This window comes from Pelophylax lessonae (genome assembly GCF_965119305.1).
Source record: "Pelophylax lessonae genome assembly, chromosome: 12".
NCBI classification, from domain to species: Eukaryota; Metazoa; Chordata; class Amphibia; order Anura; family Ranidae; genus Pelophylax; species Pelophylax lessonae.
This window is the reverse complement of record NC_138779.1, coordinates 54,230,681-54,257,527: the sequence shown is the minus strand read 5'-3', so window position 1 is coordinate 54,257,527 and position 26,847 is coordinate 54,230,681. Positions and strand designations below refer to the sequence as shown.

The window sequence follows — 26,847 nt, the reverse complement described above, 5'->3', positions numbered from 1 at the left end:
CTGACCCAGATTTCCCATAGAGCAAGTTTACTTACATGCATTGAGAAGTGAAAAAAGTTATTGCTTCACTTTAAGTACATTTACATTTCACATACATGCTCTGGTCCCATTGTGTACATAAAAGTGGTTGTATGCCTGTATTAGCTGAGATTATATTCTAAAATATACACAATGTTGTTTCCACTTTGAAAGATGTAACTCGATTAACATTATAATGACTCATCTAACCCCGGGTTGCAGGAAGGCCGTGTGTACAGATTTCCCAGATCTGCCTAAAGTGACATTTTGCTGCCCATAAATAGAGACATTCTCGGCAATGGAAGGGTACAAAGACAATTAACTCTTTCCTCCTCCAGAGGCACTGAAGCTCCAGGCCTAGGGATTATGTGAGACACGAAGTTGCACAGAGGCTTTTCAGGGATTTCCTTGTCTACTCTCAGCAATATGAAGAACAATCATTAATGAAGAGAGTAATTAGCGGTGCAATTAATTCCTGTCAAATGTGGCAGCCAGCGTCTTTCATTAGCGCTTCCTTGGTTGTCAAGTTTTTATTTCTTCCTCTTTGGCTCCCACGAGATTCCTACAGCACCTGCCCCCGGGGGGTCGCTGTTCATAAATATTCATCTAGTGGGGAGGGCTGGCTCCATCACAATATGGGAGAGAAAAGGAGAAGAGCGCATTCTAGCGATCAGCTGAACCCGGTGTGGTCTGGCGTTTCATCCTGTCAGGTGATGCCCACTGTCCACTTTTTTTAACTGCTGTTTGCTCTGGAGATTTTTTTATATGCCATGCGGGAACCCTGCAAATCCACTGCGGGTTCCCGCATCGCATTCAACTCTCAGGCAGTTCACACTGCCATATGCGAATCGCTGGGGGTGTCAATACAGAGTTAATGACACCCCCAGATCAGTTTGCATATTGCAGTGCGAACTGTCATTTCAGACATTAATCAGATCAGTTCACACCCATGCGATTCTGGTGCGGACCCAAAAAAGGGTCCTGTGCAAGTTGTGTCCGAATGCGATGCAAATTCAGCCCTACAATCTGTATGGCTGAATTTGCATCGCTCAGGCATCGCATGTGATTTTCAGAACAGTGCGCTCCGAATCACATGTGATGTCTGACATCGCACATATTTGAACCGGGACTCGATGTCCGCCAGGCACTCGCGATTGTCAGTTACAGCGGGAGAAAGGCAGGCGGCTAATGTAAACAAAGCCACCTGTCATTCTTCCCTGTGTAAGAATGGAGATAATACGGTTCTGCTATGTAGGACCGTTGATCTCTGTTCTTACACCTCAAGCCACAGCCAATCACAGTTAAAAGCACGCCCCTAGGGACACACTTAACCCCTCCTTCTCAAATAAAGTTAACTCCTTCCCTGCCAGTGTCATTTTTACAGTAACAGAGCATATGTATAGCACTGATTACTGTAGTAATGTCACTGGTAACCCTAAAAGTGTCAAAAATGTCAGTCAAGGGTCCGATCTGTCCGCCGCAATCGCAGATCGCCGCCATTACTCGTTAAAAAAAAAAAAAAACAACAAAAATGACAAAAATCTTTCCCTTACTTAGTAAACGCAATAACTTTTGCGCAAACCAAACAAAATACGCTTTTTGCGATTTTTTTTTTACCAAACATATATAGCATAAAACATATTGGCCTAAAATGTTAAAAAATTTTGATTTTTACATTTTTTTTGGGGAATTCCATATAAAAAAATGTGAAAAATATTGTTATTTTTGCAAAAATTGACGCTCTTTTTCTGTTTATAGCGCATGATCAAAAAATCGCACAGGTGATCAAATACCACCAAAAGAAAGCTCTGTTTGTGAGAAAAAAAGGATGTCAAATTCGTTTAGGTACGGCGTCGCACAACCGCGCAATTGTCCATTAAAGTCACGCAGTGCCGAATCGCAAAATAGGCCCTGGTCAGGAAAGGGGTTAAAATCTTCTGGGGCTTAAGTGGTTAAGGTCTGTTCCTGTTCAGTGCCTCAATGCATGCGTGTTAATAGGTGTTGTGTCACTTGTTAACACGCGTTGCATTAAGGCAGCTCATAAAATGGACATGCAGCATTTTTTTCAACACAGCACACCCCAACGCATGGTAGTGCAATACTATAATTGTTAGGGTGCTGCGACACGTGTGCTGAAGGCGTGTTTCAGCTCTGAGTGTAAGAGCGGATTTACACTCGCATGCTGCGGCCAAACCCCTGAATTTATAATCCTATTGTTAAAGTGGAACTAAACTCTCTCAATCCACATGAACTATTTTTAATTTATTCGCTGCTAGCATTATTTTTTTTTTTTTTTGTTTAATACGTTTTTATTGAACAAATTTGTCAAAGAAAAACAACAAGCAGTAAACAAGACAGGGCAGACTACCATAACAGGACTAATAAATACAAGCACACACAAGCGGTAGCAACATTGCCTATGGCATGCAAGTATACCATACAGTATCATTAATCCGTACAACAAGGTTGCACTGATACAGTATCACGGGAGGCTGCCTGTCAGACAAGCTAGCATTATTAAATAAGGTAGATAGGAAGGTATATTAGATTTGCTTGTTTTAAACTTTTTGTTTTTACAAACCCAATTCCAAAAAAGTTGGGACACTGTACAAATTGTGAGTAAAAGAGGAATGGACTAATTTACAAATTTCATAATTTTATATTTTATTCACAATATCATATAGATAACATATCAAATGATGAAAGTGAGACATTTTGAAATGTCATGCCACATATTGGCTCATTTTTCATTTCATGAGAGCTACACATTCCAAAAAAGTTCTGACAGGTAGCAATAAGAGGCGGGAAAAGTTAAATGTACATATAAGGAAAAGCTGGAGGACAAATTTGCAACTTATTAGGTCAATTGGCAACATGATTGGGTATAAAAAGAGTCTCTCAGAGTGGCAGTGTCTCTCAGAAGTCAAGATGGGCAGAGGATCACCAATTCCCCCAATGCCGCGGCAAAAAATGTGGAGCAATATCAGAAAGGAGTTTCTCATAAACAAATTGCAAAGAGTTTGAAGTTATCATCATCTACAGTGCATAATATCATCCAAATATTCAGAGAATCTGGAACAATCTCGGTGTGTAAGGGTCAAGGCCGGAAAACCATACTGGAGGCCCGTGACCTTCGGGCCCTTAGACGGCACTGCATTACATACGGGAATGCTACTGTAATGGAAATCACAACATGGGCTCAGGAATACTTCCAGAAAACACAATCCACCGTGCTATTCGCGGTTACCGGCTAAAACTCTATAGGCCAAAAAAGAAGCCATATCTAAACATGATCCAGAAGCGCAGGCATTTTCTCTGGGCCAAGGCTCATTTAAAATGGTCTGTGGCAAAGTGGAACACTGTTATGTGGTCAGACGAAAAAATTTTAGGGTCTTTTTGGAAAACTGGGACGCCATGTCATCCAGACTAAAGAGGACAAGGACAACCCAAGTGGTTTTAGCGCTCAGTTCAGAAGCCTGCATCTCTGATGGTATGGGGTTGCATGAGTGCGTGTGGCATGGGCAGCTTACACATCTGGAAAGGCACCATCAATGCTGAAAGGTATATCCAAGTTCTAGAACAACATATGCTCCCATCCAGACATCGTCTCTTTCAGGGAAGACCTTGCATTTTCCAACATGTCAATGCCAGACCACATACTGCATCAATTACAACATCATGGCTACGTAGAAGAAGGATCCGGGCACTGAAATGGCCAGCCTGCAGTCCAGATCTTTCACCCATAGAAAACATTTGGTGCATCATAAAGAGGAAGATACGACAAAGAAGACCTAAGACAGTTGAGCAACTAGAAGCCTGTATTAGACAAGAATGGGACAACATTCCTATTCCTAAACTTGAGCAACTTGTCTCCTCAGTCCCCAAACATTTGCAGACTGTTATAAAAAGAAGAGGGGAGGCCACACAGTGGTAAACCTGGCCTTGTCCCAACTTTTTTGAGATGTGTTGATGCCATGAAATTTAAAATCAACTTATTATTCCCTTAAAATTATACATTTTCTCAGTTTAAACATTTGATATGTCATCTATGTTGTATTCTGAATAAAATATTGAAATGTGAAACTTCCACATCATTGCATTCTGTTTTTATTCACAATTTGTAGTGTCCCAACTTTTTTGGAATCGGGTTTGTACATTTCTTCAGTTGCTTCCTGGGTGTTGGCCTAGGCCAAAAGATGTCATACATGCCAGGATTCTTCATGGATGTGTTTTTTTTTTGTGTGTTTGCTTTCATCTGGAGATGTTTTTTTTTCCAGCTAAGCTTACCTTCCTCCCTGCATGCCCGAGATAAGGACAGATGGATTCCAGGAAGTAAATAGATAATCTGCCCTTACTCAAGATGGCCACAGCTAGAAATGCTAGGGGAGGGGGGGGGGGTCAAGCACAACAAAATAAAGCATAAAGCATGGATGGATGGCTGAGTTTGCTTTGAAAATTTAAAATGAATAAAATCGTGTTTTTGGTTTGTGGCACTTAGATACAGTTTAGTTCCACTTTAACTCAACTGAAAAAAAAAATGAAAGTATCCTGCAAAAGAAGAAATGACAAAATTCATCTGACCGGCATCATTATGAATCTTCCCTGTCTTGCAGAGGTCCAGGCACTGATGCCAGGTCTGGGTGTGTTCCCTGCTGGCCACTGTGATTGAACCTGCTGGCTCCTTCGCCATTGCTGTGTCCTGTGCTTATGTAGAGGTTGGTTGAAGGAACCACAATTTGTTTGCTATAGTGAAAAAAAGTGAGGCCAGGGACCTGGCTGTACTGTCTGGCAGGAGCAGGTGATGGACTGGTTAAACAGTATTACATGTATTTACTGTAGCTGCATGCCTGTGTTATGCTTTAACCGCTTTACGGCTGCCCCATAGGGCAGCGGCTCTGTGCAGAATCATGTGTATAAATATATGTGATTCTGCACTTCTGGGTTTTGGGCGCGAGCCGGGCCCCCGACAATCACTTGTTACTCCGACAGAATGACAGTCGGCTTATGTAAACAAGGCAGACTGTCATTCTGTGAGTACAGAAGACATGGATCCTGTGTTCCTGTGAAGCAGAAACCCCCGATCCATGTCTTCAAGTAGTAAAAAGCACCTCCCCCACAGTTAGTAGGCACTCCCTAGGCACACATTTAACCCTTTGATCGCCCCTGATGTTAGCCCTTCCCTGCCAGTGTCATTAGTACCGTGACAGTTCATATTTTTAGCACTATTCACTGTAATAATATCATTGGTCCCCAAAAAAGTGTCAGTTAGGTGTCCGATTTGTTCGCCACAATATCGCAGTCCTACTAAAAATTACTAGTAGATAAATAAATAAAAGTATCCCATAGTTTGTAGACGCTGTAACTTTTGCACAAACCAATTAATATACGCTTATTGGAATCTTTTTTTACCAAAAATATGTAGCAGAATACATATTGGAATAAATTGATGAGGAAATTAGATTTTTTACATTTTGTATTGGATATGTTTTAGAGCACAAATCAAAAAATATTGTTTTTTTTTTCAAAATTGTCGGTCGCTCTTTGTTTCTAGCGCCATAAATAAAAACCGCAGAGGAGATCAAATACCACCAAAAGAAAATTCTATTTGTGGGGATAAAAACATAAATTTTATTTGGGTACAGCATTGCACGACCGCGCAATTACCATTTAACCACATTACGACCGCCCGCCGTGGGTGTACTGCGGCAGGCAGCCGCTCCCAGGCAAATTGCCATACATGTACGGCACTCTCTCTCGGGGGTCTAGGGGGCGAGCGCACGCCGCTGGCGGCAGGCTCTCGCCCTGTTCGTCAGCGGGGAAGCTGATGCCTGTGTCAGGTGGCTCCGATTGCTGCCTGACACCCGTGACCGCTCCCCGCTGAGAGAGAAGGACGGTCGGCTGTTGTAAACACAGCTGACCGTTCTTCTCCCTGGGATGATCATAGAGCCCCTGTGATCCTGCTATATAGGATCACATGTCTCTATGGTCATTTCAGAAGCCACGCATCCCCACAGTTAGAATCACTCACTACCCTAGGCTCACATTTAACCCCTTGATCACCCACAGGGTTAACCCCTTCCCTGCCAGTGTCATTATTACAGTAACAGTGCATATTTTTAGCACTGATTACTGTAGTAATGTCACTGGTACCCCCAAAAGTGTCAAAAATGTCAGTTAGGGGTCCAATCTGTCCGCTGCAATGTCGCAGTCCCGCAAAAAATCGCAATTATCCACCATTACTAGTAAAAAAAAACAATAAAAATGACATAAATCTTTCTCGTAGTTAGTAGACACAATAACTTTTGCGCAAACCAAACAAAATACGCTTATTGCGATTTTTTTTTTACCAAAATAATGTAGCAGAAAACAAATTGGCCTAAAATGTTAAAAAAATTTGATTTTTTTTTTTTTTTTTTTTTGGCAATGTCATATAGCAGAATGTGAAAAATATATATATTTTTTTTTCAAAATTGTCGTTTTTTTTTTGTTTATAGCGCAAAAAATAAAAATCACACAGGTGATCTAATACCACCAAAAGAAAGCTCTATTTGTGAGGAAAAAAGGTGTAAATACCCCGCAGCACATCTGCTCCCAGCTTTTATACAGTACCCCATAATGCACTGAGACAGCCAGTCTCTACCAATCACTGGGACTGTATCATGGTCCGGTTTCCTCCCCCTGTCCAACATGCCTCTCTATTGGACCAGTGTGAAAACACTATCTAGACCCAATGAATCACATACTGAGCACACTGAGCAGACCTAGCTCACAGATCCTGCTCTCTGGTAGGCAGAAAGCAATATAGATTTCCCTGCTGCTCCTCTGATAGGCAGACAGAGCCAAAAACTCTACCCTACCTAGGAGGGTGCTACAGATGGTATGAATCTCTCCATCCTGTAGTGCCAGATACTGTATCCTAACATCTTTGACCCGTGGGTGTCAGAATACCCCTATTGGATGCAGGTGCTGTCCCTCCAAGAATTTTCCAAAAGTCACTTAAAAAATTTGGGGGTTGCCAACAGGTTCACTTACAGAAAAAATTTGAGCTGATTCAGTTGGATCTGCAGAAATTAGATCCATCTATGGCCAGTTTCGGTCTCCCACTAGGTTTCTACTACTGTCTATGGTCCTACAGGGAGATATACCACTGCAGTCATTATATTATTATGATAGCAGAGCTCAGACTGGTAGAGGGAGAAGGATCCAGGAAAAGAAGGAAATCAGTTGGGCTGCAGTGCCTAGCGAGGGGCATGTCGATAGGATGAGAAAGCAGACTGACAGACAAAAGAGCTCATCGGTCCACTGCTTCTCCTTGCACTGTCACAGGGTGGTGGAGGGACAAGACCTATAGGTTCTTGTTCACATAGGCATCCAGGTGAGCCCACAATTTTACCAGCCCCAACTTCCCACCTAAACAAAGACATACAGCCGCTCAGAACTATACACATGCCACTACCGTGATATTCTACTCCTTTCACATTGGCGCAGTGCATCAGAATATCTGCCCACATAGCAGGGGATCTCTCCACTGAACCCCACTGAGCAGGCGGATGACAGGTCTGTGTCCACTCCGCTATGCAGAGTGGATATGGACACAGCCTGCTGTTCTCCATGGGGCTTTCAGAAGGAAACGGACCGCCTGTCCGTTTCCATCCGACTGTCATCCGATCCGCCGGATGTATGGGGAACAGATCCCCATCTGTCTGTTCTTAGTGGACAGGATTGGACCGGATTTCAGCAGGTGTCCACCGCTCAATAGAGAGCTATGGATGGTCTGATCGGGTCTGCCTATAAAACTGACCGACAGACACAATCGGTCGATTAGTGTGAAAGGGGATTAATACACCTATCTGCCTGCTTGGAGCTCTGCGCATGCGAAGCACAGTTTACATTGCTGGCTCAGTCCCTGTGTGCGAGAGATGATGAACACCTGTGCAAGCACAGGAGCCTGTAGCAGCAAAGAAAATGTCCAAGGACACACATCAGGCCGGAGCCGTGGAGAAGATGTCGGAGCCGGTGGATTTTGGAGTTAGGCCGGCCATACACAGTTCGAATCTCGGCTAGTTAAGCAGGAACCAGACGACATTTGAAACGTTAACGGGTAGGCTGAATGTACCAAATTGATCATTTATTCAACTTGGGTACAACCAGCCTGCTGGATTCTCTTAAGATTATCCCTAATGACTGCTATAGCCGCTAGAAATAATCACTGTCTTCTCCTGGCAGGGACGGCTTCCCTTGCACCATGTATGGCCTTCCAGACCAGGCCTTTTCTGGCATGTTTTGTTTACATGTAACAATCAGTATTTTTGCTAGAAAATACTTAGAATCCCTAAACATTATATATATTTTTTAAAGCAGAGGCCCTAGAGAATTAACTGATGTGTTATGCAATTTTCTACGTCAGAGGTTTCTCACAAAAAAAATAAATTTTTTGAATTTTAATGCAAAAAAACACAATACATAACCCAATTGTTTTGTGAAGTATAAAAGATGATGTTATGCCGAGTAAATAGATACCAGACATGTCACACTTTAAAACTGCTCACGCCCGTGCAACGGTGACAATGTAAATTTTACTATCCATAGGTGATGCTTTAAAAGCCTTTACAGGTTACCATTTTAGATTTACAGAAGAGGTCTAGTGCTGGACTTACTGCCCATAATCTGACGCTTGTGGTGATACCCCACATGTGTGGGACGATCCCTGTTTGCGTGCATTTGTGACGGGCGCGTGTTCAAACACCAGAGGGGGGGGCACTTTTTTTAATTTGTTTTTAATTATTAATTGTTTTTTTTTTTAACTGTTGCTTTAAGTTTTTTTTATCACTTTTATTTCTGTCACAAGGAATGTAAACATCCTTGTGACAGCAATAAGCATGTGACAGGTACTCTTTATGGGGAGATCTGGCGTCTATAAAACCCCAAATCCCTTCACTGCCCTTTAATATAAGGTTGGGAGGGTAAATTATTCTTCAAAACAGCATCCTGTTTTAGTATTTTCCAATTCTTCTTTAGAATTTTTTGGATCATAGGGGATTTGTTACTAAACCTTGTGCAGAATCTTACTTGCATTTCCCCACCTTCTCCCTGGGGATCTTTTTCCTTTGTAATGTTTGGAGTGACTTCCTCATACAGGGACCAGTATTTATAGTAGGCTTTCTCTATGTGGTCCTGATATCCTTTCTCTTTAAACTTTTTCCTAAGGATCGCACCCTGTTCCTCATAGTCATCTCCACGGGTACAAGTGCTCCTCAGTTTACAAAATTGGCCAAAGGGCACATTACCATTCCATCTGGTATGATGGTGGCTGTGTGCATGGAGATATGAATTCCACACACTAGGTTTAAAGTGAGTCCTTGAGTAAATGAGATTGTTCTCATCTACACGTAATTCTAAATCGAGGAAAACCAAAATAAGTCTCATCTATCACATGGGTGAACGTAATCCTGTAGGGATTATTAGAGCAATAGGTCAAAAAAGCTCCCAGTTCTGCACCCGACCCATCCATGATAATAAAGATGTCGTCAATGTAACGTGCATAGAGGACCAGGTTCGCCCCAAAGGGGTTATTAGCCCAGATGTAGTGACATTCCCAATATCCCAAGAAGAGATTAGCATAACTCGGGGTGTACCTGGTCCCCATAGCCGTTCCCTTGCTCTGTCTGTAGTAGTTTCCTAAAATTATGAAGTAGTTGTGTGTTAACATGTATTCAGTGCTGTTATACAAGAACCGAACCTGGGCATGATGGAAAACTTGATCTTTAATTAGGAAATGCTGTATTGCTTGCAGGCCGTATTTGTGTCCTATGGATCTATATAGCAGCCCAAATTGTATGAAATATCAATTCCAGCAATGATGGGTCTCCCCGGAGGGTTCATTGGGTCTTTGTGAATTTTGGGAATATGATAGAAATGAGATACTACAGGATGTTTGTTGTATAGAAATAGGTACTCATTTTTTGTTATTACTTTTTCTTCTAGGGCGTTATCCCAAAGGCCTTTGAGCTCCTCCCTGTATTCGTTAGTAGGGTCACAGAGGAGTCTCTCATAAGTGTCAGTGTCACCTATTAGTATCTCTGCCTCCTCGATATATACCTCTCTGTCTTGGATAACCAGGCTGCCACCTTTGTCTGCCTGCCTAATGATAACCTCTGTTCTATTCTTTAGGTTAGACAGGGGGCCCCTAATGTTACCTTCCTGTTGAACTCCATACCTATGTCTCTTACTATAGCACAAGGCTTTAAATTCCTCGAGAATTATTTCATAAAAGGTTGAAATGAAATTACCTTTAGTCCAGTGTGGATAAAATGAGGACTTAGGTCTGAAGGCTGTATGTACCACCTCAGCTTCAAACAACGGATAGTGGGGATCATCTCTCTCCCCAGATCTCCCCTCAGCATACAGTTCTTCAAGGATTTCATACATCATGCTATCCATGGGCCCCGAAGTAGAAGGGGGGTACCATGACCTCTCCACCGTCTTGGTCACTACTCTTTATTGCATAATAACGTTCAATTGTAAGATTCCTCACAAACCTGTTTAGATCTATAAAGAGCTCAAACAGATTGGGGGATTCTCAGGAGCAAAATTAAGACCCTTACTTAATAGATCAAGTTCTATTTCAGAAAAAAAATGATTGTGAGAGATTATATATCTTAATTGTGAAATGTGTAATTATTGTCTTCTCCCTCTTTTTTGTGTTTCTTGCCTCCCCTTCTCCCCTGTATCATTGGATTCCCCTTTTCCTTGTGGTTTGGGGTAAAGCTTTTGTGATGGGTGCTTTCAACACTGCGTGTTCAGGGCTTCCCGCAGCTCTCTTCGCAAAAAAAGGCATAGGGACTGGGGCGACAGGTGCATAGGTGGAATCTGATAGTATCATGTATTCCTGCAGTGCTACAGGGCTAACTTCCCCTAAATTATTGGGGGGACATGGTTCATTTCCTACGCTCTCCATTGTGGATGGGGGTGTTTCCTTGTGGTTTTAATCCATCTGGGAAGGTGGAACTGCCCCCACCACAACTGACCGAAGGGAGCCTTCTTGTACCTGATTCTCAGTATTTACACTATTCCTGAGAATTTTTTGTGGGTACTCCTCTGATTTATTAGGAGGAGGTCTGCCCTGAGTTCTAGACCCCTGCCCACTTTTCTTTTCCCAACCATTCCAATTCGGGTTATTATAGTGGTATTTCTTATACACCCTCTGACCAGGATTTCTAGATGTAACTTTTTGTGTATTTCCTGACTTATTCCGATTATATTCATTGTCCTGATGTCATTTTTGGGGGGGCCCTGTTTTGTAGTATAGGGTACTGATCCCATTCCCTTTCTCTTCCACTTAAATTAACGACCTTGTGCATAATCCTATGCATTGCTTGTCTGAAAGTCGGTATATTGAGTTTAGTTCTGCTTTAAAAACCTGCATTGCTGTCCACTAATGTTAATGTGTGTGCAGAAATGCACCACAAACCACCTTAATTAGATTTTTACATTCAGCTAGTGTAAATACCTTAATGTGACTTGCAATCCTATTGCAATCCCACACACAGCGGAGCTCAGACAGAGAGGGAGGGGTGGCACAAGGACCCAATCAGGTATGCTGCCAGGAAGAGAAAGTAGAGGAAGGAGCTCATCACTGTACTGCTTCTTTATTGGCCAGTAGCAGGCTGGGGGCAAGCAATGGCCAAGTTGTATGTAACATCTGCACTAGAAAATAGTCAGGTCACCAACCTGGCTCTGCTATCTGACAGAGATAAATAAATCTTGGGACTGGTTCGACAGAAATACCAATCCTTTGGCAGATAAAACAGCATAAATGTATCTGATTTACGTATTTAGCTATTTTCCTGGAATGCAGTTTAAAGCAGCCTTTATTCTGGGTTCTTACCTGCAATAGTGAGAGAGGCGTTCCTGCTGATGGCCATCCCCAGGTAATTTCGGGCAAGGCAGGTGTAAATCCCTTCATTCGATTTTCCTTTTATCTGGTAGAAGAATATGGAACCATCGTGGATCAAGGAGCCATGAAAGTTGGAGAAGTTGACTTTCACTCCATTGTGGTACCACTCAACTGAGGGCTCCGGGTTCCCTTCGGCTCGGCAGTTCATGGTCACCGGCTGGTCCCGACGTACCACCGTGTCCGAAGGATGTTCAATAATACGAGGGCCAAATTCACTTAAACGTGACTTCATACCTACAAGAGAGGAAATGCTATTCAATATTATATGAGCCAACAATGGGGCCAATACAGCTTTCAGTAATTGTATACAGGCCCCTAGGAGCCATACACACAGGGAGCACCACAACCTTTATTAAAACCTGTCCTACCATTGAGATTTACTCTTCATATCAATCAATAGGGCATGGGTCACATCACCAAATCATCTCTCACACTTTCTTGCCTTGAACAAAAAATGCTGCTCTCCAGCTTCTTCAGCTTTAATCACATGATCTCTGGCTTTTAGCATTATGGATGTTTCATGTTGTTAAAGAATGCAGAGAGTTGTTTTCAGTCATACAGAACCTTTCATGTAGACTAAGCAGATCAGTGAACCTACAGATGTAGAGGGATTAGGGATAAGAAAAATTCAGTTTTCATTTTCCCCAAATTTTGGCTAAAATTGGGAGATTTCTGTAAAATGTTATAATTGTTGTCCAAATGCATTGGGTCAAAGGAAAAGCAAAATAAATATTTTATTACTGTCCATACCCCTGTTGGGGAGATTTTACTAATTTCCTGTTTTGGTGCTCACACAAGGTATGCAGGAAAGTCTCCTCAATGGGTACAGAAACGAAGGCTTCGTTCACACTTGTTGTGTTGCGAAAATGCGCACAATATTGCGCACTTTCCTGCAACTCCCAAAAACACGCTTCTCTTTTACAGTGCAGCAGTGCCATTATATTTTAATGGAACAGCAGTACCATTAGTTTTAATGGCACCCCACACATCTTGCTATTGTGTGTCCGTTTATACATGCCAAAATATAGTACCATGCGTTTTGGTGTGGTGTGATTTATATAATAGTGCAGACACCTTTTTTTGTCCATGGGGGCGAGGGGTTACACATGCTGTTACCAAGATGCATTGCATTGCGCTGCCACAAAAATGTTTTCCCCTGCACTCCCCCGGTACTGCCCACCAAACGCTCCCATGAATGCAACTGCACCACAACCATGGTGGTGCAGGTTTTTAGGGGTTAAAACAGGAGGTGTGGAGGTGACAATTCGCCTTCTTACCTCCTGTCAAACACTCTCTGAAAAGCGACCCAACCCTGATAGCTTATCAGAGGGTCCAAAAATGTAATTAAGCCCTTTAACTGGGACTTAAAGGGGGGGGTGGGGTGGAGGGCAGTACGGTCACATAGGAGACCTACCCACAAAAATGACCTATCCAAGTCTTCCCAACTTCAGCCCTGCAGCCAGGCACACAACAGGCTCATTCACTGCTTCTCCAAAGACTAGTCTAGGGGATGTTTTTCTATTTTTGGAGAACTTGGGTAGGGATGAGGGAAGTAGTGAGACTACAGGGCATAATCTTAATTTCTGCTTAAGTAGGCGTAGAACCAGTAGAGCAAAGTCCCTTTTCTTTAGTGGACAAGTATCTGGACTGAGCACTTCAGGACACCAGTCTGTGTCCCCTTTAACAGACCCACAGCTGACTATAACTAGGCACCAGAGGGGTACCTAGAGCACAAGGTCCCCAAGATCTAGTAAGGTCTGTTCTCACAAGGCCCAAGGACAGATGGATGCCCCCTTTTAATCTTTCAGGTGATGCCCTCCAGTGATACCAGACAGATCTTTGGCAGACAGTTCCCCTAGTCAGCTTCTTCTAAGCACCTAATTTCTGAATTCCTCCCTCAGGTCGCCCACCTGAGGCCTCAACATGGCAGCCTGTGCCTGAGAGGGCAGTGTGCCCCCCCTCCCCCCTCCTCCTTTAGGTTGGAATCCTCCACTCTGAGACAAGACCAAGAGCTCAGTGTGCTCATTGAATAAATACAGCTAACCAGGAGGCCATCAGAGACCATCTCTCTGGAAAAGGCTGAGGCTGTATTAATATTCATGCTGCTATTTGCATAGCTCCACACCTATTATCCAGAAACTTCCAAAAACTTCCAAAGCTTCCTGGATGCAGAGGGAGCTTTTAAATCAGACTGACAGCAGCTGAGCACACAGAGCAGACCTAACTAAATGATCACAGCTCACCAAGTACTGTACAGTGAGCTAACTATGCCTTTACCCACCAAATAATTACAGTCACAATGACTTCATTGGGACACTAAATTTACCTATCAAACACCAAACTAAAGCCAACTATCTAAACCTAGCACCTACCTCAGAGGGTGCTACACCGAGTTCCTCCAAAAGATGTTGTCCCGTGCCCTACACACTTGTACAGGTGTATGCATACTTCCCTACTTTCTGGGATGGGAATGAGGGACACCTTTTAGCAAATGAAGGTAGACATAGGACACACACCCTGCCACGCACCTCTTAAAGAAGAGTTATACAAAAAATGGATTGGTTAAATGGGAGTAGTGGTACATATAAATATATGCAGGGCAGGAACTCAACTACCCCCCCCCCCCCCAAAGAACTGCATCGAAAGAGGGGTGTGAAAAATTGCACTAACTGTGGGAGAATCCTAAAGGGACAACAAATACCAGGAGGACGTTATGTGCAGAGTTCAGGTATACACTACTTACAGAGTGCAGAGTTCAGGGATACGCTATATACAGAGTGCAGAGTTCAGGGATACGCTACATACAGAGTGCAGAGTTCAGAGGTGCTCTACGTACAGAGTGCAAAATTCAGGGATACGCTACGCACAGAGTGCAGAGATCAGAGGTGTGCTACATACAGAGTGCAGAGTTCAGAGGTGCTCTACGTACAGAGTGCAAAATTCATGGATATGCTACGCACAGAGTGCAGAGATCAGAGGTGCGCTACATACAGAGTGCAGAGATCAGAGGTGCGCTACATACAGAGTGCAGAGATCAGAGGTGCGCTACATACAGAGTGCAGAGCTCAGAGTTGCGCTACATACAGAGTGCAGAGATTAGCAGTGCGCTACTTATAGAGTGCAGAGATCAGAGGTGCGCTAAATACAGAGTGCAGAGCTCAGAGTTGCGCTACATACAGAGTGCAGAGATTAGCAGTGCGCTACCTATAGAGAGTGCAGAGATCAGAGGTGCGCTACATACAGAGTGCAGAGATTAGTGGTGCGCTAGAGGTCCAAAATCTGTGACAGTTGACATGTACAGTATGTTGTCCATCTTTTGCAGCAAAGTATCCTTGGAATTCAGAAAAAAATTTGCAACTGGGGAATGTGGCTCTGAAAAAATAAAAAATAACCTCAGATGATGAACTCCCTAAAAATGCCTGGAACGCGCTGTTCAGGAAGACACTTAGGAAAGCGCTGGGGACACAAAGGACTTGCGATGACAGCCAGGGCCCGGAAATGGCCTTGCTTTTGTATTTTTAGCCTTGTGCAGCTCGTGTGTTTACTGGAGAGACACAATAGGTGGAAGTAAATATTGTGATCCTGAAGAGAACCTCCGAGAGAAAATCAGGTTTCACATTTTGTGTTCCTAATAGATTACTTCCATTGCTACAGGATGTGTGGTCAGAAAAAATAACCAAGCTGTTATATGGGACTGGCTCTGACTGACCAATATGCCAGTCTTTGGTGTCCTCCATATGGCACGTTCTGGTTTTACATGTCATTTGAAAAATAGATTAGAGTTCGAGCACGCTCATTCCATCCTAGCTAAATACTTAAAGTGGAACTCTGGCCTTCAGGTTTGCACAGTTGTACAGACTCTCCTTCCATACTGATATTACATACTCTGATTTCACTGCACACTGTGAGCTTCTCACAATGTGCATTAGAAGCTATAGCAAGTCAGATAGAGCCCTCCTCATTTCCTGGCTGGAGGATGCCCAGCACCATCCAGCCCTGGGGTGTCATACTCAATTTCAGTGTGGGCTGCATCAGCATTATGGTTGTCCTCAAAGGGCCAGTTGTATCTGTAAGACTATATATGTAGCACCCTCCTAGGTAGGTGCTAGGCAAAAGCATCCTATGCTCCTTCTGCTTATCAGGGAGCCTGATCTATTAGGTTGCCTGTTGCATGTTTCCAGGTGTGATTCACTGGGTCTAAGGGAGTGTCCCACTGCATCTAATAGGGCTGTTGGACAGTGGAGGAAACCTAGCCAGTGACACATTGACTTTTGTGAGAGTCCCAGTGGGAGGGCACTCTTGCAGTGCATCCTGGGATTGCTCATAAAAGCCAAGGGGACATGTGAAAGGGCATCTTTGGTGGGAAGCAGAGTCCCAGGAGCAGGCTGACGGCTTGTATCTCCTCCTGTAGCACGAGGAAAGTGGTCTTAGGCAGTCGGCCTAGTGAACCAGGTGTGGAGCTGAGCTGCAGAGAATCCAGTTGAGCTGAGCTGCTGGTAGAGTCTTCCAGGAAAAACAGTGTCCGTGAGTACCAGGGGACTTGCCAAAGGGTCTGCCCAGGAAGGGGGACCACTCCAGTGAAGTCAGAGGATCAGGGAGCCAGCTCACACAGAGTGTTAGAGTAAAGGGGGTGCCGTATAGAACCCTGAAGAGTAGAGACAAAGGGGGTGCAGAGTAGAACCCTGAAGAGTGATTCACAGTACAGTACAATTCAGTTAATTCTCCTTCACTAAAGTGGCAAGGTGAAGCAGTGGCCTTGCCGCATCCAGTGTTAAACAGAAGTCCCAGTAAATTGTCCATAGTTATTCAGTTGGAGTCTCCCACTCATCCCTTCTCCTATCCCAGTTCTCGAATAAATCAACAAAAACCCAAAACCCCTGGACTGAGCCAAGCACTTAGAATATGCTATATTATCAAGTTGTTGCTATAGGTAACCCAGGGGAACCCAGCTCCCATGGGAGTAGTGCTACATATAAATATATGCAGGGTAGGAACTAGACTACCCCCCCCAAAGAACTGCATCGAAAGATGGGTGTGCAAAAATTGCACTAACAGTGGGAGAATCCTAAAGGCATAACAAATACCAGGAGTACGTTATGTGCAGAGTTCAGGGATACACTACTTACAGAGTGCAGAGTTCAGGGATACACTACATACAGAGTGCAGAGTTCATAGGCGCTCTACGTACAGAGTGCAAAATTCAGGGATACGCTACGCACAGAGTGCAGAGATCAGAGGTGCGCTAGATACAGAGATTAGAGTTGCGCTACATACAGAGTGCAGAGATTAGCGGTGCGCTACATTCAGAGTGCAGAGATTAGTGGTGCGCTACCTATAGAGTGCAAAGATCAGAGGTGCGCTACATACAGAGTGCAGAGATTAGCGGTGCGCTACCTATAGAGTGCAGAGATCAGCGGTGCGCTACACACAGAGTTATCAGCTTTGAAACGCGTTGCCTCAACCCCTGATCCACCCATAACAACGATTTTCCCATACTTTTGTGGGATTTGTCAACAGCACCAGTTCCTTCCACACATTGAGTTCGGAGGTGCTCTACGTACAGAGTGAAGAGATCAGAGGTGCTCTACGTACAGAGTGCAGAGTTCAAAGGTGCACTACACGCAGAATGCAGAAATCAGAGGTGTGCTACACACAGAGTGTGGAGTTTAGAGGTACTCTACGTACAGAGTGCAGAGTTCAGGGGTATGATACGACAGAGTGTGGAGTTCAGAGGTACTCTACGTACAGAGTGCAGAGTTCAGGGGTACGATACGACAGAGTGTGGAGTTCAGAGATGCTCTATGTACAGAGTGCAGAGATCAGAGGTGTGCTACACATAGAATGCAGAGATCAGAGATGTGCTACACACAGAGTGCGGAGTTCAGAGGTGTCCTACGTACAGAGTGCAGAGATCAGAGGTGCACTACATACAGAGTGCAGAGATCAAAGGTGCACTACATACAGAGTGCAGAGATCAGAGGTGCACTACACAGAGAGTGCAGAGTTCAGAGGTACACTACATACAGAGTGCAGAGATCAGAGGTGTGCTACACAAAGAGTGCAGGGTTCAGAGGTGCTCTGTGTACAGAGTGCAGAGATCAAAGGTGCTCTACGTACAGAGTGCAGAGATCAGAGGTGTGCTACATACAGAGTGCAGAGATCAGAGGTGTTCTACATACAGAGTGCAGAGATCAGAGCTACTCTACACACAGAGTGCAGAGATCAGAGCTACTCTACACACAGAGTGCAGAGTTCAGAGGTGGGCTACACACAGAGTGACAATGTTCAGAGGTGCTCTACGTACAGAGTGCAAAGTTCAGAGGTATGCTACACATTGAGTGCGGAGTTCAGAGGTGCTCTACTTACAGATTGCAGAGTTCAGGGGTGCGATACGACAGAGTGTGGAGTTCAGAGGTGCTCTATGAACAGAGTGCAGAGATCAGAAGTGCTCTACGAACAGAGTGCAGAGTTCAGAGGTGCGCTACGTACAGAGTGCAGAGATCAGAGGTGCTCTACATACAGAGTGCAGAGATCAGAGCTACTCTACGTACAGAGTTCAGAGGTGCACTACACACAGAGTGCAGAGTTCAGAGGTGCACTCCACACAGAGTGCAGAGATCAGAGGTGCACTACATACAGAGTGCAGAGATCAGAGGTACACTACATACAGAGTGCAGAGATCAGAGGTACACTACATACAGAGTGCAAAGTTCAGAGGTGCATTACACAGAGAATGCAGAGTTCAGAGGTACACTACATACAGAGTGCAGAGATCAGAGTTGCTCTACGTACAGTGTGCAGAGATCAGAGGTTCTCTACCTACAGTGTGCAGAGATCAGAGGTGCTCTACATACAGAGTGCAGAGTTCAGGAGTGCGCTGCACACAGAGTGCGGAGTTCAGAGGTGTGCTACGTACAGAGTGCAGAGATAAGAGGTGTGCTACGAACCGAGTGCAGAGACTAGAGGCGCTCTACGTACAGAGTGCAGAGATCAGAGGTGTGCTACACATTGAGTGCGGAGTTCAGAGGTGCTCTACTTACAGATTGCAGAGTTCAGGGGTGCGATACGACAGAGTGTGGAGTTCAGAGGTGCTCTATGAACAGAGTGCAGAGATCAGAAGTGCTCTACGAACAGAGTGCAGAGTTCAGAGGTGCGCTACGTACAGAGTGCAGAGATCAGAGGTGCTCTACATACAGAGTGCAGAGATCAGAGCTACTCTACGTACAGAGTTCAGAGGTGGGCTACACACAGAGTGCAGAGTTCAGAGGTGCACTACACACAGAGTGCAGAGTTCAGAGGTGCACTCCACACAGAGTGCAGAGATCAGAGGTGCACTACATACAGAGTGCAGAGATCAGAGGTACACTACATACAGAGTGCAGACATCAGAGGTACACTACATACAGAGTGCAAAGATCAGAGGTGCATTACACAGAGAATGCAGAGTTCAGAGGTACACTACATACAGAGTGCAGAGATCAGAGTTGCTCTACGTACAGTGTGCAGAGATCAGAGGTTCTCTACCTACAGTGTGCAGAGATCAGAGGTGCTCTACATACAGAGTGCAGAGTTCAGGAGTGCGCTGCACACAGAGTGCGGAGTTCAGAGGTGTGCTACGTACAGAGTGCAGAGATAAGAGGTGTGCTACGAACCGAGTGCAGAGACTAGAGGCGCTCTACGTACAGAGTGCAGAGATCAGAGGTGTGCTACACACAGAGTGCAGAGATCAGAGGTGTGCTACGTAACAGAGTGCAGAGATTAGAGGAGCTCTAAAACAGAGTGCAGAGATCAGAGAGTGCTACACACAGAGTTTAGAGGTGTGCTACATACAGAGTGCATAGTTCAGAGGTGTTCTACTTACAGAGTGCAGAGTTCAGAGATGTGCTACATACAGAGTGTAGAGTTCAGAGGTGTGCTACACAGAGTGCAGAGTTTAGGGATTTGCTATGCATAGTGTGCAGGAATAAGCTCTCTTTCACAGGCTGTTTACATCTCACTTCCACCCCTCCCCCTGGGTTCAAGGGCCACATGAAATTACCTGGAGGGTCGGATGTTTGATACGTGTTCTAGCCCTTTCCTCTCCAGCCTGACTGCCCCTAGGCCTGCCTCTTCTTATTTATTGGATTTCCGTTCATTCAACCATAGAGGTTCAGGATCACATGTGGGGATTACCAAGAATGGTCTGTAGCAAATGAAGCCTTCCAAGGAACACCCACTACCAATAAAAGCATTTTGACATTTGCATAACTCCTCCCAGGGGCCAGCCCACTGCTTGCATCGGGATTGAGGACTCTGTAGAGGGGTACTGAGGCAGGGTGCTGTGATGTTTTCAGGAAGCCATGTACAGGCTCCTCCCACCAGCCATGATCTGCCTGCATTGCACAGAGGAGCACAGGGACCCAGGGATGACTTCCTGGGTTTACAATAATTTATGTAATGAAAACAGAATTTTTTTTTTTTTATTTCATTAGCATGAGGGGGGAGGTGAGGAACCAGAGAAGGCAAAATATAAACAAATTAAATTTCAGCATTTACTTTACTCCATATATGCCACCAATTAGCCCTCTAAAATATTCAGAGCAATTCATTACAGCTCCTGTAAAGTATCTTTACTCGATCTTCCCTCGGAGAGATCACAAATTAAAGTTGCTGAGATGTTAATAGTATACAACTGCGATATACAACACTCGCCAGATGTGATAATTACGCACAGCGCACATTAGCTGAGTATAAAATGTTCAGCCTTGGGATACAAAGACTTCGTGGGAACCTCCCTGCTGCTATACAGAGGAACTTGTTAAATCACCGCAATTCACATCAACATGACAAATCACTGGTTCAGCTATAATCAGGAGTAAAATCGCTGTCCAAGAAACCCAGAAAAAGTTTATTTTATAGCCGACAATAATAAAAGTATTTAGGAATTTAGAACATACGACCGGCAACAGTCTGCCGTCACTGAATCATTAAAGCGTATGTAAACCCAATCACTAGAATCTCAAAAACACTTTATTAGATTTCATGTCATTTCAAAAAGTCTTTTTCACCATTTTCAATCTTCAGCTTTCATATAAAATAATTTCTCATGATCCTGCCATAAAGGCCCACTTCCTGTTATAGGGTGACAACGCCCTGTCTCCCTATACTGTCACCCTGTCAAAGTATCTTCTGCCCTGATTCCAAATTCAACAATTCATTTTATTAAAGCCCAAATCACATCACATTTTGTGTTAAAGCAAAGTGGTTTTGAGCATTAAACAACATGGATATACAAACATCCCAGCTTTAACATGTTAACCACTTGACCCCTGGAAGATTTGCCCCCCTTCAAGACCGGGCCACTTTTTTTGCAATATGGCACTGACATTAGAGAAACGCTGTACACAAATAAAATTGATGTCCTTTTTTTTTTTCCACAAATAGAGCTTTCTTTTGGTGGTATTTGATCACCTCTGCGATTTTTTTTTTCAATGTAAACAAAAAAATACCAACAATTTAAAATAAAATTAAAAAAAAAAACAATATTTTTTACTTTCTCCTATAAAACACATCTAATAAATTTTTTTTTAAAAAATCTATTTTTTTTTCATAAATTTAGGCCAATATGCATTCTGCTACATATTTGTGGTAACAAAAAATCCCAATAAGCGTATATTGATTGGTTTACATTAAGTTTATAGCGTGTACAAACTATAGGATATACTGTATACTGGATTTTTTATTTATTTTACTAGTAATGGCAGCGATCAGCGACTTATAGGGGGACTGCAATATTGCGGCAGATAATCAGACACCTACTGACACTTTTGACACTTTTTGGGAACCTGTGACACCAATACAGTGATCACTGCTAAAAAAAATGCTAAACATTTGGGAAGGGTTTAAACATCTAGGGCGATCAAAGGGTTAAATGTGCGTCTAGCCAGTGTTTTTGCATACATTGTGTGCTGCTTTTACTAGGGGAAGAAATGGATTCTTGTCCCTGCTTTGCAGGAACACAGAATCCAACCCTTCCCCCTTGTTTACATAGGCAGATCCCCGTTCTGTGCTTTTTTACAGACAATAAGCAGTGCCAGAGGACATCGAGTGCCTGGCATCTGCTGTGTGCGCTCCCCCTGCTGGCGGATTTCCTCAATCACGTATATATACATGATCCAGCGCACAGCTGCCGTTATGTAGCAGTAAAACCGCTATAGGGCGGTCAGCAAGTGGTTAATTAAAATTAAAACAAAGCAATTTCTACATATTTAATGCTGCAGCTTTTAATTTAAATAACCCCTATTTATCCTGCAATAAAGGTAATTGTTCATGCACTTCCTGTTATAGGGTGACAACACTCTGTCTCTGTCTGGCAAATGTGCTTTTGGGTTGTCACTCTGTCCAATGGGCTTCCGATGAAGACTACAAACAGCTGTTTTAACACACATTACACAGGAATGGCCTAGCGTTTTCACCATCAGGTAACCAGCCCTGAAAATTGCCATGCAACCATCGCTGGAGTTCTGTATATACAGGAAGTGGCTGCAAAGAGGCTGCAGGAGATAAGCCAAACTAGGAAGTAACAAAGAACAGGAAGGATATGTTAATCATACAGTACAGGAAACAGGCTTGGTATTATTATTGGGTTAATTTGCGTGCAGTCTTTAAATGGGATAGCTGCACATGGCCATTGATGACTTGTCTACAGCAGTATCTGTTAACCTATGTCTAGTATTTTCTGATTGGCTTCCTAGTATCAACCTGGCAGGTTCCGACCTGCTCTTGCCCTTTGTCTGTACCAACCTTGGCTTGCTCCAAAATCATGCTTCCTTCTGCTTCTCTTGCCCTAGTCTGTTACTGACCCTGACTTGGAATCTGACTTCACCCCCCCCCCCCCTTGTACTAATTCTATACCTGATCTGAGCCAGCTACTGACCCGGCTTGTCAGACCTTGGACAAGATCTGAGCTCCTGCATCTCTTCTGTCCACCAGCCTGCAGCTCTACTTACTACATACCCGCCTGCTCACCTGTCTGCTAATCCTGTATTCTTACAGCACAGCTACTGCTCCTGTGACTGGTCTCTTGCCTGTCATCCTGCACACATTACAGACCCGACCAGTGACGACCATTCACCTCTACCAGCAGCCAGCAGACCAGCAATGCAATTGTGCCCTTTCTTGCCTTTGCGCTGCCTGTCTACTCTGTCAGGGGCCCTGGCCTGGAGGTGTAAAGCTGGCCATAGATGGATCAAATCTCAGCCGGTTCACAGTGGCGGCCGGTGTGTTGGGGGCGCAGGGGCGCCGCCCCCCCATCCATGCATCCGGCCCCCTAATCTGCATGCAGGGGCGCCGGACGCATGGAGCTTAATGGGGATTTTTTTTTTTTTACATCACCTTATTAGAGCCAGAGGCTCTAATAGGGCGATGCAAAGGGTGGGCTCGGGGCACAGAGCAGTGCGTCCCGAGCCCACCCATTGTGTGACAATAGCGAATGAAAATTCGCTATTGCCACACCGATCCTCCTCCTGGCCAATCAGGAAGCGCGTCCGATACACGCTTCCTGATTGGCTGCAAGGCAAATCTCATGCCATTGGCCGAGGAGGAGGCGGGAGGACTGCAGGAGATGCGCCGGGGGACAGAGTGAGTAGAAGCCGCCGCCGCCGGGACTGAAGAGAAGCCGCCGCCAGGTAAGTGCATTGGTCTTGGGGGGAAGCCCACACTGCATTGAAGGGGGCACGCACGCTGGTCTCTGCATTGATGGGGGCACGCTGTGGCGCTCTACAATGATTAAGGACAATGCTGTGGCGCTCTGCAATGATTAAGGACAATGCTGTGGCGCTCTGCAATGATTAAGGACAATGCTGTGGAGCTCTGCAATGATTAAGGACAATGCTGTGGCGCTCTGCAACGATTAAGGACAATGCTGTGGCGCTCTGCAATGATTGGGGGCAATGCTGTGGCACTCTACATTGATTGGGGGCATGCTGTGGCGCTCTGCATTGATTGGGGGCATGTTGTGGCGCTCTGCATTGATTGGGGGGCATGCTGTGGCACTCTGCATTGATTGGGGGCAATGCTGTGGCACTCTGCAATGTTCGGGGGCAATGCTGTGGTGCTCTGCATTGATTGGGGGCATGCTGTATTGATCTGCATTGATTGGGGGCATGCTGTGGCGCTCTGCATTGATTGGGGGCATGCTGTGGCATTCTGCATTGATGGGGGCATGCTGTGGCACTCTGCATTGATGGGGGCATGCTGTGGCGCTCTGCATTGATTGGGGGCACGCTGTGGCACTCTGCATTGATTGGGGGCATGCTGGTCACTCATTTTTCTGTTTGCGCCCCCCCCCAAAAAAATTTGAGCACCAGCCGCCACTGCCAGTTCAGCAGGGATTGGCTGAGATTCAATCCATCTATTTTAAGGCTGGTTGTAGCCAAGTCGATCCATCGATTGACTTAAATACAACCAGAATGTCAGATACTTTACATATGATTACTGCCATCAGCTATAGCCGCTAGCAGTAATAATTGTGTTCTGCCAGTCAGGAGCACAGTAGCCCCTTCAACACTGACTGTGTTAATAGAGGAATCAAGCAATTTTCCACCCGTGATGGATGGAAAGAAAAAAATCGAATCATCTATGGATAGCTTAAGAGAGGCAATCCTTGTCTCATCAGCCTCCTATGTCAGGTACGCAACTATCCATCAGGTGAAGTGATCTCCTGCCTCACAGTACTTATTTATGGTGCTGATGTCTCTTATTTGAACCCTTTAAGCCATGGTCAATATTTGGCTCACTGTAGCCACATCCACTTTCACTGCACGTTACCCCTCCCTTCCCAAGATATCCCTCTTTCTCATGTTCTAAACGTAGAAGATAGATAGATAGATAGATAGATAGATAGATAGATAGATAGATAGATAGATAGATAGATAGATAGATAGATAGATAGATAGATAGATAGATAGATAGATAGATAGATAGATAGATAGATAGATAGATAGATAGATAGATTAGATAGATAGGCTTGAGTAAAGATAAAAAGCACTCAATTGTGTTCTCCAGTCATCTCCCACCTAAGGACCCTGTCAACCAGCTTTTCTCAACCAGGGTTCCATGGAACTCTAGGGTTCCTCCAGAGGTAGTTAGGGGTTCCATGGAACTCTAGGGTTCCTCCAGAGGTAGTTAGGGGTTCCATGGAACTCTAGGGTTCCTCCAGAGGTAGTTAGGGGTTCCATGGAACTCTAGGGTTCCTCCAGAGGAAGTTAGGGGTTCCATGGAACTCTAGGGTTCCTCCAGAGGTAGTTAGGGGTTCTATGGAACTCTAGGGTTCCTCCAGAGGTAGTTAGGGGTTCTATGGAACTCTAGGGTTCCTCCAGAGGTAGTTAGGGGTTCCATGGAACTCTAGGGTTCCTCCAGAGGTAGTTAGGGGTTCCATGGAACTCTAGGGTTCCTCCAGAAGTAGTTAGGGGTTCCATGGAACTCTAGGGTTCCTCCAGAGGTAGTTAGGGGTTCCATGGAACTCTAGGGTTCCTCCAGAGGTAGTTAGGGGTTCCATGGAACTCTAGGGTTCCTCCAGAGGTAGTTAGGGGTTCCATGGAACTCTAGGGTTCCTCCAGAGGTAGTTAGGGATTCCATGGAACTCTAGGGTTCCTCCAGAGGTAGTTAGGGGTTCCATGGAACTCTAGGGTTCCTCCAGAGGTAGTTAGGGGTTCCATGGAACTCTAGGGTTCCTCCAGAGGTAGTTAGGGGTTCCATGAGCAATGAGCAGTTTTGACCTCTCAGATGAGTAACCACTGACACTAATAATCTTATCTATCTATACGCCGGGGCTTTTTCCTAAAGACCACAAATGTAGGGAGCATTCTTCCCAATGAACTTCACACTAATGTACTGTCAGCTGTAGATTTAGTGATTTTTGGCAGGGGTTCCCCAAGACCAGAAAGTTATTTCAAGGGTTCCTCCATGTTAAAAAGTTTGAGAAAGATTACTCTAGATTAGGTGTAGGCAGATATTGCAAAGCCCCTCGTGCCCATCAACCTATAGACTTGCAGTTCTTATGAAAAGTATTACGTAGACCACCAAGCTTACCTTGCAGTGGTCCAGTGTCTGCGCCACACACTATGATCACCAGGAAAACTCCCCAATAAGGTGACATGGCTGTTACTGGCACAATGTCCTCTGTAATCCTTCAACGTCCTCTTCTCAGGCAGTTCACATCCCGAGGACTCCCAGTGACAATACTACAATCCTCTACACTAACTGCTCCCAGTTTCCTATTTCCTAACAGACCAGATGGAGACCCCTCCCATCATACAGCAAAGACAATAGCAAGTTACTGGTTAACCCCCCTTGTACGGCTCTGCTCCACCATTGTCTCTGCTATTCATCCCTTCCATTCTTAATGGATAGTTATTATTTTATCAGGGTTCATATGAGACCACAGGTCAACACTTCAGGGCAGCAGAAGGAAGAAGAGAAGTCTGTTGCAAAATCTTTTTTTCCTTGGGGCTCAATGACACCACGCAGGGCACAGCATTGTGTGCAACAAATGTGTGTTTGTTGGTGTAATGTGTTTAAATGAATGGCAATGCTTGCTCTTTTCACCTTTTAAGTCACTCGTTAACCACTTTACCACCGGAGGATTTTGCTATCTTATGTCCAGGCCACTTTTTGCGATTCGGCACTGTGCGACTTTAACTGACAATTGCGCAGTCGTGCGATGCCGTACCCAAACAAAATTTACGTCCTTTTTTTCCCACAAACAGAGCTTTCTTTTGGTGGTATTTGATCACCTGTGCGATTTTTACTTTTTGCGCTATAAACAAAAAAAGAGCGTACATTTTGAAAAAATAACAATATTTTTCACATTTTTTTATATGAAATTCCCCCCA

General features: G+C 44.5%; 1 protein-coding gene across 2 annotated transcripts in view; it reads right to left on the bottom strand.

Annotated features, from left to right (window-relative positions):
* Positions 1–26,847, bottom strand: part of ROBO4 (roundabout guidance receptor 4) — a 187,424-nt gene that overhangs the window by 129,525 nt on the left and 31,052 nt on the right. The window contains exons 1-2 of one of the 2 annotated variants that reach the window (XM_082273762.1): positions 26,045–26,201; positions 11,906–12,208 (exon numbers count right to left, since the gene is read on the bottom strand). In XM_082273762.1, coding sequence (XP_082129888.1) covers positions 11,906–12,208; positions 26,045–26,111 — 370 coding nt within the window. In that variant the 5' untranslated portion in view covers positions 26,112–26,201. Of the gene's footprint in view, positions 1–11,905; positions 12,209–26,044; positions 26,202–26,847 lie in introns of those variants that run through there. The other variant, XM_082273761.1, reaches the window with a different exon arrangement.